General features: G+C 39.7%; 2 protein-coding genes across 5 annotated transcripts in view; both read left to right on the top strand.

Moving 5' to 3' along the window:
- Nucleotides 1-24289, top strand: part of LOC120540355 (kelch domain-containing protein 8B-like) — a 472238-nt gene that overhangs the window by 364033 nt on the left and 83916 nt on the right. The gene's annotated exons all lie outside the window — the stretch shown is intronic.
- Nucleotides 9665-17603, top strand: LOC120541082 (40S ribosomal protein S25-like). Its single transcript, XM_039772368.1, has 2 exons — nt 9665-9840; nt 17179-17603. The coding sequence occupies exons 1-2, from the start codon at nt 9665-9667 to the stop codon at nt 17558-17560; spliced, it is 558 nt and encodes a 185-aa protein (XP_039628302.1). The 3' UTR covers nt 17561-17603.

Below are 24289 nucleotides of genomic sequence, written 5' to 3'. Positions count from 1 at the left end.
ATTCGTCTAGCTTTAGTATCCATGATATCACCGATCTGTATACCCTGGTTAGTTGGCGTCTTTGACTAGGGGAAGCTGGCCTACAAAATTTAACCCTGGTGAGCCATAAAAATGAAGTGAAGGGTTAATGGCCAAATTGGATGACCCTTATCCCTTGCCTTCAAGTATTCTAGTAGATTCACATGCTATGGTTGTTCAGGTGGCTTCCAGTTTTGTTGTTTCACCACATAATCTATTATTCTCTTACTTTCTTTAATCTCATACAGCCTTTATCAATGGGTGAGGAACTTGGAATGATGGGTAGATATGAGCACTATTACTCAGTCGTCCCACCGGAATTTGCACAACATGGAGCCATGATTGCAAAGCCAATCGTGCATTCACTGGGAGTTTTCTAGGAACTCATGCACAAGGGGGTGTAGTTTTTCAAAGCAGTCACGCAAGTGAAACAACGTAGTTCAAAATGCTTGTCTTAGTGTCCGGTTGCCCCTCCAAACCACCTGTTGTGAATTGTCTCCAGTATAGCAACTCAGAGTGAAAACCACATGGACATCTGTGCAAAACTGCAAGGGGGGTTACTTGAGCATAATCCCTAAAATCTGTCTGTCCAAGTTTGAAAGCCATCTGTTTAGGGTCTGATATAAACCATCTCACTAACACATCCATGTGTTGGTGATAAACAGACACTTTGATTTGCCTGACATGTAGGAATTTGGTCATCTGTCCGAACATGTCTGATCATTTCTCTGATCTTTCAGAATTTCTTTGGGGATATGGACTCACACAAACACCCTTATCACATCCTAGGGGATTGGGCTTAGAATTGGCTACCCAAAGAAAGGTAGTTGCTGGACATTGGGTTGTGGATGGCTCCTCTGACCCACTATGTGTATTGCTGTGTGCTCAAATGGGACATCGATTAAATGGAAAGGGAAGGGATCTGGAGCAAATAACACTCCAGGCAGGATGCACAGTAGTACAGAATCTCCTACTTGATCCCTTCTGAAAAAAAAGTTTCATTTGCCTAAATCAGCCCAGGTGTCTTCTCATAAAATGCACATGAGCACTTTTATTTGGACAAGAGTTCTAATAAGCCCTTATTTGCATAAGAGTAAGCGCTATATTTATGTACATGTAATAGATTAAACTCCAAAGACTGATGTAAGAGCCATTTTCCTAGTTGTATAGGATTCTTAGATATTTTACTAAATGACACTCAGGATTGAGTCACTGCTTTTTGCAGATGATGTTGTCCTGTTTGCTTCATCAGGCCGTGATCTTCAGCTCTCTCTGGATCGGTTCGCAGCTGTGTGTGAAGTGGCTGGGATGAGAATCAGCACCTCCAAATCCAAGACCATGGTCCTCAGCCGGAAAAGGGTGGAGTGCCCTCTTAGGGTTGGGGGAGAGATCCTGCCCCAAGTGGAGGAGTTCAAGTATCTCGGGGTCTTGTTCACGAGTGAGGGAAGAATGGACCATGAGATCGACAGGCGGATCGGTGCAGCATGATGCGGGCTCTTCATCGGTCTGTCATGGTGAAAAAAGAGCTGAGCCGTAAGGCAAAGCTCTCAATTTACCAGTCAATCTACGTTCCTACCCTCACCTATGGTCATGACCTACGGGTAGTGACCGAAAGAACGAGATTGCGAATACAAGCGGCTGAAATGAGTTTCCTCCGCAGGGTGTCTGGGCTTTCCCTTAAAGATAAGGTGAGGAGCTCAGTCATCCGGGAGGGGCTCAGAGTAGAGCCGCTGCTCCTCCGCATCGAGAGGAGTCAGATGAGGTGGCTCGGGCATCTGATCAGGATGCCTCCTGGACGCCTCCTTGGTGAAGTGTTCCGGGCACGTCCAACCGGGAGGAGGCCCCGGGGAAGACCCAAGACATGCTGGAGGGACTATGTCTCCCGGCTGGCCTGGGAATGCCTCGGGATTTCCCCAGAAGAGCTGGAAGAAGTGGCCGGGGAGAGGGAAGTCTGGGCCTCCCTGCTTAAGCTACTGCCCCCGCGAGTCGACCCCGGATAAGCGGAAGAGGATGGATGGATGGATGGACAAAGCATAATCTATGGGAGGTTCCTAAAACCCCCATAAGTAGAATTGTATTGGTATATTCCTGCCATTTCTAATAGCTCTGACTAAATATTATTCTTCAGTTAGTGACCAGCCTTGCCATGTGTAAGGTGTAGAAGGCATATGGTTTTAAACCGTGCCTTTGCACATGCCTATGTGCCAACAGGCCTACGGGCCTTTTGAGTGTGTGAAGTAACTCATAAAACAACACTTATTTAAGTGTTGAGCCGTACATTTGAAGTGTGCAGAAGAAGAAACTAAGAATCTAAGTATAGAAGAAGTTAAAAATCTTTGAGTAAAGAAGAAGAGTAAAGAACTTTTAAGTACAGAAATAACCAAAGTTTCTCAAGAAAAGCTAAGACTAGAGAAGATACATTGTTCCTTTTTTTTTGCCTTTTATTCTACGTATGTAACTACTTTTTTCTTTCTTCTTGTGTGGATTATTTGCTTTTAACTTTCACTAAATATTTTTAAAACAAACTTTTGGACTGAGAGATTTCTTTTGGCACTTATTTTACCCATGCTTGATCTTCCCTTATACTTCGGCGGCTACACTAAAGTTTAAAACCTGCCCAAGATTGAAAGGTTGAAAATTGCCTTGGATTAAAAGAAAGAAGCCTGCGTGTTCTAAGTCTGAAACAGGACTGCGACGAAAGAAAAGAACAACTGAATAGGACTCAACAGGTACTTTTAATCTTTGTGTTTGATCTGAGTAGGACATATTTGAGAATTGCTAGTACTCCTCATGAGACTATATAAATTAAAGGAGCTTAAGTGCCTTGTGGGATCGTCATGGCATCTGAATCCGGAAGCCAGAAGAAATATCAAATGCCTAGTGAAAGTCGCGTTGAATATGACATCACAAAGGACCATCTCCATGATGACAGAAAGCCATTCAATTCAGTGACAACTAATCTTCGGTCAGTGATGGATTACAAATGCAAACAATTATATCGTCTGATCATAATGGATTTACAACAAAATTAATTTAACTGGAAAAATGGAAAAATAATTATCAAGAATCAGTTCTTCAATCTGAGAATGGAATATAAAAGGTTATGTAACAAACTTTAATCCATCCAGAGCAACGAAGATACACGGGGAAATGTTACAAAAGGATTTTGATGCTAAAATGAAAACTTTTAATACATTTTCGGTAGATGCAATGGATTAGGTTTTAGAAGTATGTCACAATAAAAGCCTCAACCAGCAACCTGACCTTTCTGCTAACCAATTCAGGGATTACTGAACGAAAGATGACATTTCTCCTGCAGTTTCTGCAAAAACTCGTACAAGTACAGCGGCTACTTCAGTCAAAGACTCCCAAACCTTACACAAAAATTAAAAGTTGCGCAAGTTCAGCGGCTACTTCAGTTAGTGCCCTCAGATCTCAAGAGGCAGCACATGCTGTACTGTTGGATAAAGCAGAGAAACAAAGATATGGAAGCAGCACAGCTGAATGCCAAATGGAACGCTGAGGAAGCACAGTGGAAAGCTAAAAGAGGTCAACTGGCTTTGGAAGCAGCTATAGCAGAATCCAAAGCAAAATTGAGAGCTCTTAAAAGACGCAATTGCAGTCCAAGTAAACCAAATCCCCATAACGTTCCTCAGAAATCAGATGTGAGAAATGAAAAGCCACAAGTTGCAAGCATTTGTAACTTTCCACATAACAAAGAAAGCAAAATCAATCCTCAGCAACCGCTTTATGATCAGCAAAATGAAGCCCTAAAACCCTATGAGGGGCCAAACAGGCCATAAATCATTTTTCTGTGTGTAATCTATTGGTTTACGTGTGAACACTATTGGTTTCTGGATATTTACTATCGGTTTGTGTGCATACTTAATTGGTTTGCGTTTGAACAATACCAGTTTCATTCATATGAACTATATTGGTTTGTGTCCGTATATTATCGGTTTGTGCGTGAACTATATTCGTTTGTACGTGTATAGCACTGGTTTGCATATGAACTATATTGATTTGCGTGTGTATCAGTGGTTCCAGTACATTTTGTTATTGGTTTGTGAGTGAATTGCATTGGTTTATGCTTGCATGTTATCGGTTTGTGTATGAACTATATCGGTTTGCTTTCTATGCCAGTCTAACGATGGATTTGCGTATGCGCTATATTGGTTTCATGCACATCTTATACTGGTTTCATATAGGTAACCTGTCGATTTTGCGCTTGAACTCATTTGGTTGTATGTGTGTACTATATCGGTTTCGCGTATGAAACATATTGGTCATGTGTGTGCACCCCATCGCAACTGTGTATGAACTATATCGGTTCTGTGGGCGAACTATATTTGTTGTTCACGTGATCTTCAGTGAAAATGGGTGGGGCAAGAAACAGGAACTCAAGGGCCGTCAGAAACATGGAGTGTAAAGAGAAGTGTCTAGGAGATGCATCTGCGTTTAAATGGCACCATACATTTTTTCCACACAATACATTTGCGAAACGACTTGGCGGTAATTATTACTATTTAATAGAATCTACCCTTGAGTCTGTAATCAACACAAGGCTGAAGTTAGGTACGTATTCGGCCGTCTTCTTATTCGCTCCTATCTACAAGCTTGCTTGCAACCCACAGCTGTACTTTTTCATACAGCAGTTGCAAACCAGTTTCATATTCTAAAGGCAAAATATTCAACATTTACGATTGACGTCTTTATGCAACATAACATTTACTTACTACTAGTTAGATTTATTATGCCCGGCGACCCCGTGCCTCACAGACAAGTGAAGTGACTTGCTTAGGGTCACACAGTGTCAGTCTCAGGACTTGAACCCACGAACAAAGGAGTTGAAAGTGCAAAGCCCTAACCACAAATATAACGTGTATATTAATTGACTAAATGTGTCAATTATTTGAAAAGCTAAACATTTAACAATTAGGAGCTGCATGAGTCAGTTGCATCATATTAAGCCACCTTACCTTTCACAGTTTTGTGACAAGGCAGATGCGTTTTTTAAGATACAGCGGAGTTTCGCTCTACCCAGTGCGAGTCCCAGGGTGAAACTGACAAAGTATTCCCACTCCAATATCAGATAAATGGGATTTACTGTGATATTTAATGGGCACTGTAAAGTGTTAAATCACGTTGGAACACCTTAATTTTCATAGTTTTGTGACATTGGCATATATAAACTTGCCCAGGACAGATTCCTTTGTTAAATTAGAGTTTAACATTTTTTTTTTATTATTTATTTATTTATTTTTTAATTTATTTATTAATTTTATTACAATCGATACATAGCAATCAAGTTTTTACAAAAAAAAGAATTATGTTAAGAACAGATCAATCCCCACCCCTGAGAGAGAGAGCAAGCCAAACGGTGTAAAATTTAAGGCTTGTAAACATACCTAAATTAATAAATTCTCTGTGCTATATAAACTTATTTTAAAATATTACTGATTAGATCCTGCCATATTTTGAAAAAAGTCTGTACAGATCCTCTAACTGAGTATTTGATTTTTTCCAATTTTAAATAGTATAACACATCAGTTTCCCACTGACTTAAAAGAGGAGAGTTTGGGTTCTTCCAGTTTAGCAGAATAAGTCTGCATGCCAAGAGTGTAGTGAATGCAATCACAATTTGTTTGTCTTTCTCCACTTTAAGCCCCTCTGGAAGAACCCCAAACACAGCTGTTAATGGGTTAGGAGGGATTGTGAGTCCAAGGCTGTCTGAGAGGTAATTAAAAATATTTGTCCAGAATAATGTTAATTTGGTGCAGGCCCAGAACATGTGACCCAGTGAGGCTGGGGCTTGGTTGCAACGTTCGCAGGTTGGATCATGTCCTGGAAACATTTTGGAGAGTTTTAGTCGAGACAGATGTGCTCGATATATAATTTTGAGTTGTATAATTGTATGTTTTGCGCATATGGAGCTTGAGTGAATTCTCTGCATTGCTACTTTCCACTCCTTTTCTGATATATTAATTGAGAGGTCATTTTCCCAGTGTCCTCTTGGATCTTTGAAAGGAAGGGATTGTAAAATGATTTTATATATTGTAGAGATGGAGTCTAATTCCTCAAAATTGAGCAATATTTTTTCCAGCGTGGATGAGGGTGCAAGATGAGGAAAATCTGGAAGGTTCTGTTTAACAAAGTTCCTGATTTGAAGATAGTGAAAGAAATGTGTAGCTGGAATGTTAAATTTGGAATGTAATTGTTCATAGGATGCAAAGACGTTGTCTATATAAAGATCTCTAAGCAAGTTAATTCCAATTTTTTTCCAGATATTAAAAACTGCATATGTTTGTGAAGGTAGAAAGAGGTGGTTCTCTTGCAGAGGTGCCACAGATAGAAGCTTCTCCGTCTTAAAATGCTTTCTACATTGGTTCCAGAATCTAAGTGAGTGGAGCACAATTGGGTTATTTGTACATTACCGATAACGTGTGTTTAATGGAACACAGAGCAAGAAATACAAAGAAGTACTGCAGGATTTTACTTCTATTGCGGTCCATGCCTGTATATGTTCTTCTATTTGTGTCCAGGTTCTTATCGACTGTATATTTGCCGCCCAGTAATAAAACTGGAAGTTAGGTAGAGCCATGCCGCCTTCTGCCTTTTGTCTTTGTAGGGTCGCTCTTTTGTTTAACATTTTTGACCAAAGTGTGGAATATTTATTTTTTCAAGTAATGGTTCAGTTTGTAATGATGCTGATTAATGTGTACGCTTCAGAATATTTTACATTGCTGTTATAATAGAATAAGAAGCTGGTTTACAAAAGCTGTGTGACTATGTAGCTGACTGCAAGCTTATACTGGACGCAGCTAGGAGTGAATAAAATGCCAGCCGAATGCGTACCTAACTTCAGCCCAGTGATCATTTCAGAATTAGGGGAAAATACTGATAAAAATAATTACCACCGAGCCCTTTCACAAACATACACTGACGTGCAAAAGTATTCAATCCGTTTAAAAGTCATTGTAATTTTCTGCATGACAAAAGATTTGTCCACATATTTATACATTTGGTATTTTTAACGTAAACTCTTGTGCTGTAACAAAACGTTATCAAACTCCAAATAAACACTTTTCTGTAGATATGTAACTAAAGAAAAACTCCAAAGTGATTGTTTACCTAAGTATTCAAGCCCAACATATTCATACTTTGTCACAAACCTTTTTGCTGCAGTAACAGCCTTCATTCTTTTGGGGTATGTAAATATACCCCAGTTCTGCACATTGCTCAGGAGCGATTCTTCCCTATTCTTCTTGGCATGATTTCTAGGTACCCTCTATGTGGGTGGGATGGTGTCTCTGAACAGCAGTATTCAAACAGTGCCCCAGATCCTCAATAGGGTTAAGATCAGGGTTTTGACATGGCCATTCCAAAACATTCACATGTCTGTTTTTGAGCCATCCCAGTGTCACTTTGGCCTAATGCTTAGGGTCATTGTCATCTTGAAAGATGAATCTTCTCCCGAGCTTTAAATTCATAGCAGACTGGAACAAGTTCTCCTGTAATATTGTGTGGTATTTGTGCCCATCTATTGTCCTTTCAACATCCGCTTTGGATCCTGCGTACAGCTCAGCTTCACAAAGCCATACCTTCTAGAAGGAAAAGGACAAGACTGATCAAGAGATGTATCCTTTGAAAGGCATCCTGAGAGAAAGCAGTTTCGCTACAAACTTTTCTGCTGCTGACAAAAAAAGGGATACTGAGACCTCAATTACAAAGGTGGAGATGACTGGACGTACAAGCGGTAAGCACTGTCTTTTTTCACAATGAAAATCCCGATCTTAACGAATGCAGTGCAATTCAGAAACTAACTTATGAAAGTAAAATTGACTTTTTAAAATCTAAGGGCTTATGGTTTAAGTGCCTTAAACAAGAACATCTCAGTAAAGACTGAAGAAAAAATTAAATGCCAAATATGCTCTCATTTACATACATTAATTCTGCATATATGAATAAGGAAAAAGGCACCGATGATAAAGCCCCAACTCCTAAAAAGGAGAACACTAAGTCGGAAGAGAAGAATATTTCTTCTGCCCATATTTCTGTGGAACCACAAGAGACTCGTATTGATAAAGAGAGTGTCTTAGCTGTGACTCCAGTTGAAGTTAAGTCTGAAACGAGTGACAAATGTGTAGAAACATATGCTCTAAAAGACTCTGGCAGCTCAGCTACATTTTACACAGAAAGTTTGCAAGAGCAGTTAAATCTTTCTGGAAGAAAGTCTCACATCTACATCAGCACTGTAGAAAGAGACAAAGTAAATAGACAGAAATTAGTGAAGTGTACAGTCTTAATGGAATTACAAGTCTGTGGGATAGAGGAAAATACATTTTTGTTCCACCAGAAGTGTACACAGTGAACTCTGTACCAGTAAAAAGGGAGAGCATCCCTATGCAAGAAGATGTCAAGAAAAGATATGCATCTATCTCAGATAAATGCTGACCAAAGCAATAATATTGTAATTACAATTCTATTATTAATATAATTGTTATTAGGTACAAATGCCTGTAAAGTCATGGAGCCATGGCAAATCGCACATAGTGAAGATGAAAGACTTTATGCTGTGAAAACATTCCATGGTTGGATTGTTAATGGATTGATAAAGGGCTCAGACAAAGAAAGACTGCAAAGTTACTCGGTCAATCATGTGACAATAATGGAAATAGAACAAATGTTACTCGAGCAATACAATACAGACTTTCCAGAATGCAGCTGTGAGGAAAAAGAGGAAATGTCACACGAGGGCATTAAATTCATGAGCATGGCTTCAGATGGACACTGTCACATTAATCTGCCTTTTAAAGATTAGACACTTAAAGTGCCAAACAATCATTGTGCTGCTAGAACAATGTGCTATTGGACTTAAAAGTAAACTTACAAAGTATCCAACATTCCATGGGGATTACAAAATTTCAATGAAAGACATTTTAGACAAAGGATATGCCATCAAGGTACCCACTGAACAGGAGACCCTTGAAAAAGAGAGTGTGTGGTACATACCTCATCACGGAGTGTATCATCCAAATACAAATAAAATCAGAGTGTCTTTTGACTGTACAGCCACTTATCAAGGCTTTTCTCTAAACGAACAGTTGCAGAAAGGACCTGAATTAACTAATACACTCATTGGAGTTTTTACAAGATTCAGAGAGGAGCCAATTGCTCTCATGGCAGATATGAAATCAATGTTTTATCAAGTGAAAGTTCCAGATGAAGACACAGATCTTCTTCATTTCCTATGGTGGCCTGAAGGTAATCTAAACAATGGACTAAAGGAATACAAAATGACAGTGCTTCTTTTTGGTGCTAATTCATCACCCATTTGTGCCTCTTATGCTTTATGAAGAACAGCAGAAGATGCAAGAGGTACAACTCCAGAGGAAGCAGTTAACACTGTGCTGCACAACTTCTATGTTGAGGACTGTTTAAAGTCAGTTACTACTGAAGAACAAGCCATAAAATTGGCCAAAGATCTTCAAGCCCTGTGCTTAAAGGGAGGATTTTATCTTACAAAATGGATAAGTAATAGCAGAGCAGTCTTGTTGTCCATTCCTGAAGAAGACAGGGCAATAGATCAAAATGACTTAGACTTAAGCCATGATTTATTACCAGTTGAAAGAGCCTTAGGTGTTCAATGGTTCAGACTGACAGTTTCAAGTTTCAGGTAAAGCTGCAAGATAACCCTGCTAAAAGACGTGGTATTCTGTTAGTGGACAGTTCAATATACGACCCACTTGGATTTTTAGCACCAGTCATACTGCCTGCCAAGCCTATTCCAAGAGAACTGTGTAAAGAGATCAAGAAGTGGAGGTTAAGTATGTCTGGCAATGGAAAAATGGGTGGACGATTTACAGCTACTTGTGGATTACAATGTAAACAGGTGAATTAAACCGCCTGGGTTTGGTCAAATAATATCTGCACAAATGCATCATTTTGGAGATGCTTCAGAAAACGGGTATGGCACTGTTTTCTACCTCCTTCTGACTAATCAATAAATTAAGAGACATTGTTCATTTATAATGGGGAACTCATGAGTGGCACCACTAAAAAAACCTGTCGCAATACCAAGGTTAGAACTAACAGCAGCAGTTGTAGCAGTCAAAATGGAGAAAATGTTAAAACAAGAACTACAGATTCCCCTGCAAGAGTCAATCTTTTGGAATGACGGCACCACTGTACTAAGGTATATTGCAAATGAAAGTGCACGCTACAAAACTTTTGTTGCCAATAGAATTTCAGTGATAAGAGAGCACACACAACCCTCGCAATGGAGGTCTGCTGCATCAGTACAAAATCCTGCAGATCAGGCATCAAGAGGATCGACAATAGAAAGCTTCATCAAAAGTAAGACTTGGATACAAAGCCCAAACTTCCTGCTACAACCAGAGCACGAATGGCCTAAGAGACCAGATGAAGTGGACGTGTCTACTAACGACGATCTGGAAATCAAAAGGTTTGTAGTAAATTTTGCGAGTGTAGAAGAGAAAGTTGAACCAGTTAAAAGACTTGTGGAGACTCAAAATGGTACAATTTAAAGAAAGCAATAGTTTGGTTCCTAAGGTTCAAAGAAATGCTACTGCATTTGAAAGAAGAGAGAAAGGCAATTCAATATACAATCAATCAAGCTGGACACAGCCCAGAAAGACAAAAGACACTAATCACAGAACATGTGAAGGAATACAAATCAACAATGAGGCTGAAGCTGCTGTCTCTAAGTGACTTGTCTAAAGCAGAAGATGAACTTACTCGCCTCAGTCAATTACAAGCTTACCCAGAGGAAGTTAAAGCCTTACGTAAAACCCAGTGTATAAAGAAAGGTAATAAAATCAACAAACTAGACCCAGTCCTGCAAGAAGGAATATTGAGAGTTAGAGGAAGACTCAGCAAATCAGCTATGCCAGGAAAGGCAAAACACCATGCAGTTATTCAGAAGAATTCACGTATTGCTACTCTCATTATGCAACAAGTTCATAAAGAAATTGGACATTGTGGGCATAATTACAAGATGCTACACCCTGTAACACCTGGGTAAAGGGTCAAGTCATCAAGACAAAGCCAGATGCAAAAGAAGAGTTTGTGTGCAGATCAAGACCAGCACACTGGACAGACCTGTGAACAAACTGTACTTTCTCCAGGAAGCAGCAAATGATTGAAATGTGAATTTCCCCTTGGGATTAATAAAGTATCTATCTATCTATCTATCTATCTATCTATCTATCTATCTATCTATCTATCTATCTATCTATCTATCTATCTATCTATCTATCTATCTATCTATCTATCTATCTATCTATCTAAATGATTAATTTTTCTTTTTGCATGCTTAAAGTTAATTGTGTTTTTATAGTAGAATCTAAGTTTTAAGTGTCTTAAGTTTGGTTTAAGTTCAGTAAAGTAGTGAAGGCTCTAGGTAAGTAATGTTAAAGTAATTTATTTCTGTCCCAGCATAAACAATTAGGGGCCGGATGTGTAAGAGCCATTTTCCTAGTTATAGAAGATTCATAGATATTTTACTAGATGACAAAGCATAATCTATGGGAGGTTCCTAAAACCCCCATAAGTAGAATTGTATTGGTATATTCTTGACATTTCTAATAGCTCTAATATTCTTCAGTTAGTGACCAGCCTTGCCATGTGTAAGGTGTAGAAGGCATATGGTTTTAAACCGTGCCTTTGCACATGCCTACTTGCCAACAGGCCTACGGGCCTACTGAGTGTGAGAAGTAACTGGTAAAACAGCACTTATTTAAGTGTTGAGCTGTACATTTAAAGCGTACAGAAGAAGAAACTAAGAATCTTTAAGTATAGAAGAAGTTAAGAATGTTTGAGTAAAGAATTTTTAAGTACAGAAATAACTAAAGTTTCTCAAGAAAAGCGAAGTCCTTTTTTTACCTTTTAATTTATGTGTGGAACTACTTTTTTCTTTATTCTTGTGTGGATTATTTGCTTTTAACTTTCACTAAATATTTTTAAAACAAACTTTTGGACTGAAAGATTTCTTTCAGCATGCGTTTTACCCGTGCTTGATCTTGCCTTATACTTCGGCGGCTACAACTGACAAGCATTGCATACTGTATGTGTAAGTCTTTAATAAAAGAGAGCACAGACATGGCCATCCCATCCCGCACATGTAATGATACAGACTGTGTAGGCATGTCAGGATTGTGTTTATAGTTTATAAAGAAGTATCCTCTTCTGTTTCGGCCAGAGTTTATTCCCTGGCTTATGTGTATTTGCTCTTTTATTGTTTTGTGGCTAATTTTGTATTATTACTATTTTAAGATTTTAAGTAAATTCTGTTATCGGTGTTTATTATTTGGTATTTATGTATCTTTAAACTTATACATGTTGCTTGTGTTCTGTGGGTGGAACCTTCTAAGATGCTACCATGACATCACACCTGGGGAACCACCGTCCACTTTTCTATTCTGGCTGATGAGACGATTTCTCTCCTGTTGTCATTAAGTTTATTGGAATATCAAATTGAAAGTACTGCTTGCATTTGATCTGGAATTTTTTTCCCCATTTGTAGTTGGATTTTTGAGTTTTTAATATATATTGGAATTTGTATGCTTAGGAGAACCAATAGGCAAAAAATCTGTTTTGCTTTCCATTGTTACATTTTAGTTATTTTTTGGTATTTTGTACGCCGTATTAATCCTGAGGGAAATTGTCTTTTCATGTGACCTTTGGGGTTCAGAGTGCAGGGTTAGCCATTATACAGCTCCCCTGGAGCAATTTTCAAGTTTTTTTTTTTTCGAATAAATTCCTCGTTTATGAAGACACTTTGTTCAAGTTGTCGCAAAAAACCAGAGGTTTATGATTATCCTCACTCTTCTCGGGCATTATTCCAGATTTTGAGAGTGTTATTGTATTTTGAAGTTTTAAAGCCAGCTACTCATTTTTGGACCAGTGTATGGCTGAGCCTGCAGGTAGTTATTGGGGGCTCAATATAGCCTTTTGGATAGACCGGTGACAGTCCTGACCTGTTTTGTAAGACACTTTTAGGAAACCTCACAATCTGTCCCCATGTTTGAATCTCCATTACCAAACATATCCACAGCTAAAGAATCTACATTGAGCTGCTTGTGGGTTACATACAAGAGCCAAATTACTCCATACTGTTTACTTATACAATATCTTTCATATTTCCATTGCTATTTAGTGAGGGTGAAGGTGATCTATTAGTTTTTTAACCCCATGAGAATATTTACCCATCTCTCTCCATTAAACCTTTAAACATAAGAGAAGTTTACCTGGAGTTACAGGAAATTGAGGAGCAACATACAGTGCCGTTTGCTACTGTACGAGGTGAATTCTAGGTTCAGATGTAGCATCACTTTGAAACTTGCTATTTGCAAGCATACTGATACAGTCAGTGTTGGCTGTACCATATAGGCAAACAAAGCGGCAGCAAGGTTTCTGAGGGGCCGGCATTTTGTCAGCCATCATAAAAGTTGCTAAAAAAAAGTTGATTCCATCGCAACCTCCCACACCCCCCAACATGCTCCTCAATCGTGCTCGAATGTCCAAAGAGGATCTCTCTTCTCAGCTTTTTGAAAAATTATCTGTGTAACTTCACACTCAAAACACAAAGGGGGCAGTTCTTACATGCAATAAGTGTAAAGCAATTGCCTTCAGAACTCTGCAGTTTGGTGCGCCACGTTTTCATCATTAAGTAGGGCAGCAAATAAAGCTAGAGCTGGCCATGGAGACAGTGAGACTAAGCAAACTTTCATTTATGATGGCCACAAAGTGCAGATCTCCTGCTCAATAATTGTAAGGATTAATATAAATTCAGGTGAAGTGATGAATCAATCAATTAACCAAATAATCAGTCCTATCCTTCTTTAAGATATTTAATTCTTCATTCAGCGCCTCTGAGTACCAAGCATATGCCTGGCCATCACGCAAAACATTAAGGCAACACTCTTCATGGTGAGGGGAATTCTACAGCAGTTTTGCAGCCCAAAGCAGATGTGCCATGTACAGATGGCGAGACATCATCTAGGGCCACACTAATGCTGTTAGTTGCTTTCTTTCATGTTTTATTTGGCAGAATGATCCCCTAATTTGGAAGTCTTATTAAAAAAAAAGAAAAATCAGCCTTTTTTTGGAATGAGTATTTTTTATGAAAGTATAGTGCCATGTTTAAAGTGTTGACAGTTTCTGGCTTAATTTAGAATAGATGTCTTAAGTACATTTGCTTTTACTGCATGAAATGCTTAAAAGATCTTTGCTTGCTTTAGTTTGTTATACTAGAAACATTTATTATCCGTTGAAATATTGTGTCTTCTGCTGCTTGTAATGAAATGTCTCAAAAGAGATCAAAATATTTCATAAACAATTTAATAATATAAGTATAATAGGGATAATCAAAGGGAGGAACATTATAATATTAAATAAAGAGATTGAAAACACCGTTTTAGCTGCCTTAATGAGCTTGGCCAAATTTCACATTAGCACCTTACTAACTTGGCGGGATGCTCACCTACGTGCCTCATTTATTAGTTTATTTATTTCAGTGGGTCAGACACTTTATTCAATGTGTCGGGTACACATGATGTGTGGGGACCTATGAACCATCCAAAGGTACATGAAGAGCCTCATCTGAGGGTCTCACTTGTCCTCAAGGAGATTGGGGTGGTCTGGTATTCTTGTTTTGATCTGATGCCCCAACAGAATTTCTTCTCATTATACAGCCTGCAGCCCCCAGTGGTTCCTGAGTAGTTCTTTAAATTCTTCTCATGTCCTGTGCAAACGTTCTTCCCTTCTGTCCCCATCATAATCAATGCATGTAATGTATACAGTATATACAGTGGATTCCGAAGTATTCAGATCCGTTCACTTTTTCATATTTTACCATGTTGCAACCCTAAGCTAAAACCATTTTAAGCACATCAAGCAACACTCATTTCCACAGCAAAAACAGGATTTTAGAAATGTTTGCATATTAAAAAAACATTCACTTAGCACTTAAAGCAGCTTTGACAGTTATTACAGCCTAAAGTTTTCTTAGGTATGACACGTTTTTCATTCACATGGATTTGGGGATTTTCTACCATTCTTCTCAGCAGATCCTCTCATACTCAGTCATGTTGGATTTAGACAGTCAGTGGACAGCTATTTTCTGGACTCTCCAGAAATGTTCAATTAAGTTGAAGTCAAGGCTCTGGCTGGACCCCCTCAAAGACATCCCCAGAGTTGTCACTAAATCACTGCTGTGTTGTCTTTGGTTTGTGTCATTGTTTGAGTCATTGTCCTGTTGACAGATGAACCTTCAGCCCAGTTTGAGGTCCAGAGTCCTTCAGAGATACTGTTCACTAAGGATACCTCTGTACTTTGCTTTGTGTAGCTTTCTCTCAACTGTTTTAAGACTTCTAGTCCCTGCACCAATCCCAGAACATGATTCTGCCAGGGTGGCATGGTGGCGCAGTGGGTAGCGCTGCTGCCTTGCAGTTAGGAGACCTGGGTTCGCTTCCTGGGTCCTCCCTGTGTGGAGTTTGCATGTTCTCCCTGTGTCTGCGTGGGTTTCCTCTGGGTGCTCCAGTTTCCTCCCACAGTCCAAAGACATGCAGGTTAGGACATACAGGTTAGGTGCATTGGCGATTCTAAATTGTGCTTGGTGTGTGTGCGCACCCTGGCGCCCTGCCTGGGGTTTGTTTCATGCCTTGCATCCTGTGCTGGCTGGGATTGGCTCCAGCAGACCCCCGTGACCCTGTAGTTAGGATATAGAAGGTTGGATAATGGATGGATGGATGATGCTGCTACCACCATGCTTCACTGTTGGGTATTGTATAGATCAGGGGTTGTCAACTCCAGTCCTGGAGGACCACCATGGCTGCAGGTTTTCATTCTGACCCATTTTAATGAGTGCCCTATTTGTGTTGCTAATTAACTTCTTGTGAACTCATTTTAATTGACTACTCTTTTAAGATTTGTTCCCCTGAATTTCTTCATCGTTCCTCTAAATTGCTTCATTTCTTTCCTTAAATGGCACCCAAAGTGAAATGTAATGTGAAGTGAGTGAGCCAACAGAAGACCAACTAAGCCAGGGCCTCAAACTCCAACCAATTTCACTCCAATCAGTTGCTTAATTAGGAGCCTATTCTTATCATTAATTAAAGTCGTTCTTTAATTCTGTCGCTTGTTGCTGCTCTCATTGTGCATTAGCAGACATTTACGAAATTGTTGATTTTCTCTTTTCTAAGAGCTCTGTTAAAATGTTTTATGGATGAGAACAGATCAGCATTCCCGACACCTTCATCTTTCTTTATTTTCAGATATTGTATGATGGACACCAGTTGTCTTGGCTCATTTTGTATCTCATTATTGTTTGGCTGCCAATTAAGGAAAAAGAAACAATGAAGGGACCTGAGTCTTGAAGAGCAAGTCAATTAAAATTAGTTCAAAAGAAGTTAATTAGCAGCAAAAATGGGTCACTTATTAAGAAAAGGGTTAGAATGAAAACCTGCAGCCACGGTGGTTCTCCATTACTGGAATTGGCGACCCCTGGTATAGATAATGAGCAGTGCCTGGTTTCTGCCAGACAGAACCCAGATCTTGGTTTCATCAGACCAGAGACTCTTGTTTCTCAGTCTGAGAAGAGTCCTATTGATGCCTTTTTGTAAACTCCATGTGGGCTTCCATGTGTCATTTACTGACAGGAGACATCCTGCTGGCCATTCTATCATAAATATCAAATTTGGTGGAGAGTTGCAATGATGGTTGTTCTTCTGGAGGTCCATCCTGTTATCACAAAGGTTCTCTGGAGCTCAGCCAGAGTGACCATTAGGTTCTTAGTCACCTCTCTATCCAAGGCCCTTTTCCCATGCTTGCATGGGTTTGAACAGCCAGGTAGCTTTAGGTAGAGTCGTGATTGTTCCAAACTACTTCCATTTAATAATTATAGAGGCCACGGTGCTCTTGGGAATTTTCTAATCTGTACTCTGCAACTCTAAACTCTGCAGGTAATTCCTTCGACACCATAGCTTGTTTTTGCTCTGAAACACGTTGTGGGACCCTTCAGGGACAGGTATGTGTTTATCCTTATAATGACTAATACATGCAATTGAGCACAGGTGGACTCCAAATAAGGCATAGAAACATCTCAATGATGCTTTTCTGTCCGACATCTTGAAACTGTAGGAAAATACTTCCCAAAGTTGATAAGAAGAAGAGAGACTCTGGCAAGGCTGCCAAGAAGGACATGGACCCAGTAAACAAGTCCGGAGGCAAAGCCAAAAAGAAGATGTGGTCCAAGGGGAAGGTGAGAGATAAGTTGAATAACTTGGTCCTCTTTGACAAAGCAACCTATGATAAACTCTACAAGGAAGTTCCCAACTACAAAATTATCACATCTGCTGTGGTTTCAGAAAGACTGGAGATCAGAGGGTCTCTAGCCAGAGCTGCACTTCTGGAACTGCTCAACAGAGGTATGATCAAGCTGGTCTCAAAACACAGGGCGCAGGTTATCTATACTAGATATACCAAGGGAGGAGATGCACCCGCAGATGAAAAGGAGACATAAGCAGATTCTGCATTTGGTTTCTTGAAGAGTTAAGTAAATTTGTGTAAAATGACCCAATAAAAAGAATGAAATAAAATTCTGTGATTTTATTTGTAAAAAAAAAAAAAAAATCTTAATCATGAGAAAAATTTCAAGTATCGTGGCAAAGGATTTGAATACTTGTGTCAATATGATATTTCAGTTTTTTTATTTTCAATAAATTTGCATTTCTAAAATCGGTGAGGAGTGGTGGCTCTGAGGTGAGGGATCTGCACTGGCAATTGGAAGGTTATCGGTTCAAATCCTGTGAATGCCAAAAGTGACTCTACTTCGTTGGGCCCTTGAGCAAGGCCCTTAACCTGGGTATGATGTTAATCTGCATCCAACCCTGCATGTAGGTCCTTCAACCTGCAGGGAAAAACCTGGGAGTTGGTGGCAGAATTGGTACTCCAGCCACCATAAAAAAACTTCACACTGGTTTCATTCCATCTGAACTAGTGTGGTGCTGAGGTGTCACCCATCGTATGGCTGCACTCGGGTCCTAATCTGGGACCCTGAGTTGGTTTGTCATGTGGTGGGTGTGGCAATGCGTGCTCCTAACCTCTTTCTTTCTCTCTCTCTCTCTCTCTCTAAAATCCTGTTTCTGCTTTGTTTTTCTGAGATATTGGGTGTTACATGACATGAAGAAAAAATAATGTAAATGATCTTAGAACAAGGCCGCAACATCATAAAATGTGAAAAAAGTGAAGGGGTCTAAATCCTTTCTGAATCCACTGCATATATTGTCACTGGGCTCATCTAAAGCCAGTACTACCAGCCCGGCTCGAAAGGGCGCTCGTGCTAACCTTCTCCTCTTTCCTTAACTCTGTAGAACCAAGAAGATGCCTAGTGGGAGCAATTGACTCCACCCCTTCTGGTCTCCCATCTTTAAAGCTCATAGAGAGGAGCTCCCTAAAACATGATAGAAGGCGCTAATACAGCCAGATGGCTTTCTTTACTTTAACAGTTTCCTTTGTTGTCTATAGCGGCACGCATATTGGCCCTTTTATTTTATTATGTTGTAATTCAATTAAATGGGGATGACCGGGTTTGTATTCCAACATTTTCCTGTGGGACCCTGCAGTGCCTTATTCGACCCCAATGTACAGTAAATTACATTAATCGATTATGATGGGGACTAAAGGGATAAAAGTTGAGTAACCTGTACCATAGAAAAGGGTGAATAGCTCTTTTAAGAATTTGTATATGTTGTTAACAGTTGAAAATGATGATGCCTGGCATATGTGTGAATCAATACCCTTGTTATTATAATGAGGGAGTTTTTGCTCTGCTTCAGAGGGGGCAGATTTCCTTTGACTTTACTAAGTCCTGCATGCATGTTGATTATGTCTCAAGTACACATTGTGCCACTAATAGACCTCTTTTTGCTTAATTTCAAAGTGTGAAGACTTAAAAGGAAGAAGAAATACTATTCAGTGTCATTACATAGTGAAGTTATAATGACAATTTGTGTCAGAGCCGTGTTTCAAATCAACAAACCATTAGTAAACCATTGACCATATTTGAATTCTGTTGTCCCTCAATAACATTTCTGACCAGCCGTCTCGGTATGGTTACAACTCACTATCACTCAAACTGCCACTTCTTCAATTCTCCAATTGAAAGTGTCAGCTAAACGGACAAATGCAGAGGACATCAGAATGGATGGTGAAAATGCGGCTTCTGCTCAGTGAATTATATTTGGGAAGTTGTGTGGTCTCAGTTAAAATGGGACTACACATCTGTCCAAATGTAGCCTTTATTTTTCAAAAGATGTTGCCGATTTAATCTTCTTGAATCAAACCTCCTAGTGCCTCCACTCATTTATAACCCGGCCTATCCAAGAAACAATCTACAGACACAGTGGCGTGTGTGCACTCAGGCATTGATTTTTTTTTTCATCTCTCTCAACTCTTCTTCAGCAGGTTGAGTTTATTTAGCTGTTTGGAAATTGCTTATATGAAAAAAGAATACATTTCTAATGGTTATTTTTAGCCTCCTGCTGCATAGCGTTCAATTCACATAGTATATATTAGAGTATTTCACTCGGTGTGAACAAGAAAGTGATAAATAACAAAAAGTGACTGTGATCAAAAATGACTTGGCATACTGCCACATGTCTGTAAGTGTTCAGTCTGCTTGTTTTCATATTATGTTCAAATGATGTTTCATTTGATATTTTTGGAGGAAATTCAAATATTCCTGTGCTGCTTGCATCTCATGGAAATTTGCTGTAAGAAACGGTAACATTTAGGGGGTTAGGGTTAAATAGATAGTGTTATCTGTACATTGTCCCTCTCTCTGTCTAAAACATCTAAAGGAAACATGTGCTTCTTCAAACAAACTTGCTGTTATGGAGGTCTAGCCAGTTATATATTGTTATACCAGAATGGGAAAAAAATGTGATGTTAGTGATTTCACCTGTGGCGTGATTGTTGGTGTGGCGTGGGCTGCTGATCTCCTGGCATTTTAATGCACAGCAGTCTCTATAGTTTACTCATAATGGTGCAAAAAGCAAAAAAACACCAAGTAAGAGACCATTCTGTGGACATAAGCACCCTCTTTATGAGAGAGGTCAGAGGAGAATGGCCAGACTGGTTTGAGCTGACAGAATAAGAATCAGATAACAACACTGTACAATTGTGTTGAGCAGAAAAGCATCTTGGACTCAAACTTTTGAGATGGATTGGCTACAATAGCAGAAGACCATGTCGGGTGGCATTCCAGTGAGTCAAGAACAGATAACTGAGGCTCCCATGGGCTCACCAAAACTGGGTTACTGAAGGAGGGGAAAATACAGCCTGGTCTGATGAGCTTCAATTTCTTCTGAGGCCCACAGATTACAGGATCAACATTTGGTGGCAACAATGAATCCATGCGCCAAGTGTGCCTTCTGTCAACAGTCCAGGCTGGTGGTAGTGGTGTGAAGGTGTGGGGGATTTTGTGTTGGTAACCCTTTTATTATCCCTTGTGTATTCCTTTTATTTTTTTAATTTATGAGCCCTGTGCTCTTACAATTGAGTTTCAGGGGACCGGGCCACCTTGACATAACGTTTGAAGGGCTACCCCGGCAGAAGGTCAGATCTTCCAGATTTATTTTGAACATTTGTTTTGTAAGATCTTTGGGATTCCTACTCTTTGATTTTTCGCTTCATTTAATGTTTTTTTTTTTTTTTCAAATTTGCATTTTGGACTGGATTTGTTTAATGAGTTGCCTTTTTACCACATATTGCATTTCTCCTTTGACCTTCTTTAAAGATTCCTCTTTCTTTGGATGACAAACCATATTTTCAAAGATCCAGAATTTTCATGGTTTTCCCTCCCTTTTTCTCCTTTTTTCTTTTGGCATAGATGATTAGAATGGATTGTTTTGTTGCTGACCTTTCCCCTTTGTGGTTGCTGTGTAGGTCAAAAACTGCTTAATGTTTTGGGAAAGCTCATTATGAATGCTAAGCTTTAGAAATCCTGAGCCAAGGTCCTTGGACATACTTTCGGGCAAGCCATTCACAACACAAGCAGTGTTTAAATGACTTCATTTCATGGACAACAAGTAAGAAATCTGTCAAATGAAAAAACTTGTTAAATTAGATTTTTTCACTCTCAAACAAATGTAAAAGTGCATGGTGATCTGTTTCCCGTTGTTTTATGTTTCACACTAGGGAATCCATTCCTGGACAAGTTTATCCATTCCAGGGAATTTGGGAATTCCGCATGTCATGGGGAAAATACTATGGGTGACCGGGGATGACAGTGCACGGGCATCTCACATGTGAACGGTTTTAGAACGACTGACACTTATTTTTAATAAAACTACTGCAATATGTTGACACCAATAAAAGACTAACTTTATCTACAAGTAGTTCTTGCTGTCATATAAGTACATGTATCTAGTTAGTTGCGGTAATAAGAGCGTAGAAAACACAACGTGTCCAGCGTGTGGTCGTCCAAGCGAGAGCGCACCTTCATGCAGAGTACGCCAGCCGCTGAGAAAGCATGTTCTCCCTCCACTGAAGTAGGCGGCACAGTCATCAGAAACTGATACACTTGTTCTAAACAACGCCCACGCTTGCCGTTGCTCTGAAACACCTCCATTTCAGCTTTTACTGATGCATCCAGTTTCTTGTCATCATTCTGTGATGGCAAGTTTCTTGGCACAGATAGTGCGGATGCAACAGACTGACGCATTGCAATTTGAAGTTGCTGTTCAAAGCTGTTGTCTGACAGACGTCAATGAAGTCTGCCCCATCCTGGGATTCATGAGCTGCAGAGTGCAGACTCCTCCCAGTCCACTGTGCTCAGTCTTAGTGGGAGCTGGGAGACCGACGACTGCTGCTGCTCTGATGTTGACTGAATTAATAGGCAACACGCTACACCATGGACCAAAAAACTGTGGCACTTAATTATTGTCAACTATAACTCTGTTATTTCTTGATCAATTTTTACATGCTATATATGCAAGCTTTGCTGTTCCCGGTTTTCCAGGAATTACAGCAGTTTCATTCAGGGGCCCAGGAATGACATATGTTTACTGACATATTGATTTGCACAGGACTAGTTTAACCACTGGACTATTTTTTTTTAGAAGGTACAAGGCCACATAATTATTTTTGAGACATGAGCATGCAGTCCATAAAAAGTTAATGACATGATGGGACCAAAATTACAGCGGTCTTCCGGTAAGAATTACTTTACTCCACCTTCTGATGTAAAGCTAATCTTGTCCCAATAGGCCTTTACAAACCACAATGTAGCTGAATTTTCTACAGTGAGCTGAGAATATTTTTCAAGATGTCCACAGCCCGATCATCTTCACAGTCATTCCAAACAGACCTGTCTGCTGTGCCTGGAGTTGGACATGACTGGATGTGTGAGGCGTGTTTGGATCTTGGTGATGTTACAATCGTTCTCACAGCTAAGTGCAGTCAACTTGTCACATGTATTGCTCACTTGTCGTCTTATGTTCCCTTGACCATCAGAACACCAAAAAAAACAGACTATGAAAGAAATGGAATATCCAACGAAAGATCAAGAGGCCATTCCTTTAAATGTGAAACTAAAAGTGATAAAGCACAGTGTGGTCCCCGGCCGGGACGCCCAGGAGGACCACAGGAGGGCTTGTGCCTCCTCTAGACCGTGAGGTGGCGTCCGTCCTGGTTATGCTGGAGGCCTCGGGTAGAGGGCTTGGAAGCCCAGCCCTGTAGGGACCCGTGGCCTCCACCACACGGGATATACCGACATCGGGGCACCGCCTGGTGGTGGCCACGGTTCCCTACAGAGCTGGGCTTCCAAGCCCTTTACCCGAGGCCCCCAACATAACCAGGACGGACGGCCCCTCGCAGTCTGGAGGAGGCACAAGCCCTCCTCTGGTCCTCCTGGGCGTGGAGCCCGGCCGGGGACCACAACAGATAAACAGCTTTAGTTGAAATTATGGAAGAATGTCTAAAGTTTTGTTTTGATGACTAATGTTATTAAATTAATTCTGTCAATTTTCATATATTTTATGGTTATTTGACCAAAAGTGGGATTTATTATTTGGGAAAAAGGAACATTTATTTTTTTTCCACTTTAAATTAACGGTAATTATGTGTTCACATTATGAAAATTCATCCTTTTTCAGGAATGTATTAGCTTCGCAAAGTAAGGGGAGGCTGTACGTGATAATGCAATACATGAATATAAATTGTGAACACTATAAGCATCTATGTCATTCTAAATGAGTAATCAAATTTCTTGTTTCCATTTCGCTACTTCACAAATGCGCACCTTCGCTCCATGGTGCCGATTTGTCATTTTTCAAAGTAATCAGATCACATAAATTTTGACAAAATGTAATAGTATCTCTGTAAGCAAATAGATTTCCCTCCCCCTTCACATGTTTCTATATTTATTTCCATTTGAGTGTTGTGATGTAAACAGTCATGATATAAAAACCTGCTTAACAGCTTCAGACTTACTGCAGAAATCACATTGAGCTGGCATATCAGCCAGGATGCTTTCACAATGGCTTCATGAACTCAATGTTTTAACACCCCAAGGTTAATTCATTTTGGCAACTGATCTTCCAGTTAAGCATAGAAGTATATGAAGCAAAAAGTCCCACAAAAAACAATTTCATTGTTTAATGCTTTACGAAAAGAGGTTATTCAGATCTGGAGTGGCAGCATTGGCTGATTTACAGCGGAAGTGTCATGGCTGTAAATTAATATGCAAACATAAGAGCAAGAAAAAGTAAAAAAATGAGAACAGACCACTCGGCATATCAGACTCATTGGATAGCTTAGTGGTCCCAAAATTTCAAATGTCCCCATAGTCTTTTTTTCAACTACATGACTCAACACTTTGTTAAAATTCCCACTGCGTTTCATGTAAACAAGTGATCTCCATTCCCCTTTTAATGGCACATCTCATTAAATGCCATTAGGTGTCCTCACATAATCTGTAGGGGTGATGTAATTCAGGACTTTAATTCGTACTTGTTTTAGTATGCTATGAGCTCAGAGAATATGGAGGAATCCTGGCCAGCAGAAGAATGTATTTCCTGAAAGGTGATCAGTCTGGTTAACTTAGAAAAGCTTAAAAAGAGATTTGCTCTAGTGTGCCAATAAGTTCTACTCACAGACATCATCCTGAAAAGGTATTTGCCCCAGCCTCATTTGCTCTGTGATTGAATATTTTCCACAATAAATGTTAGTATTGTGAGAATAGAAGGAG

Source organism: Polypterus senegalus, chromosome 12, assembly GCF_016835505.1.
Source record: "Polypterus senegalus isolate Bchr_013 chromosome 12, ASM1683550v1, whole genome shotgun sequence".
Lineage (NCBI taxonomy): Eukaryota > Metazoa > Chordata > Cladistia > Polypteriformes > Polypteridae > Polypterus > Polypterus senegalus.
The sequence above is the reverse complement of the archived record's forward strand: the minus strand, read 5'-3'. Positions and strand labels throughout refer to the sequence as shown.

Excerpts from the sequence above, each read along its gene's own strand:
- LOC120541082 (XM_039772368.1), top strand. The coding sequence starts at position 9,665 with ATGGTTCAGACTGACAGTTTCAAGTTTCAGGTAAAGCTGCAAGATAAC. Across the intron at positions 9,841-17,178 it reads AAAGAGATCAAGAAGTGGAG|GAAAATACTTCCCAAAGTTG; the intron begins GTTAAGTATGTC and ends TTGAAACTGTAG.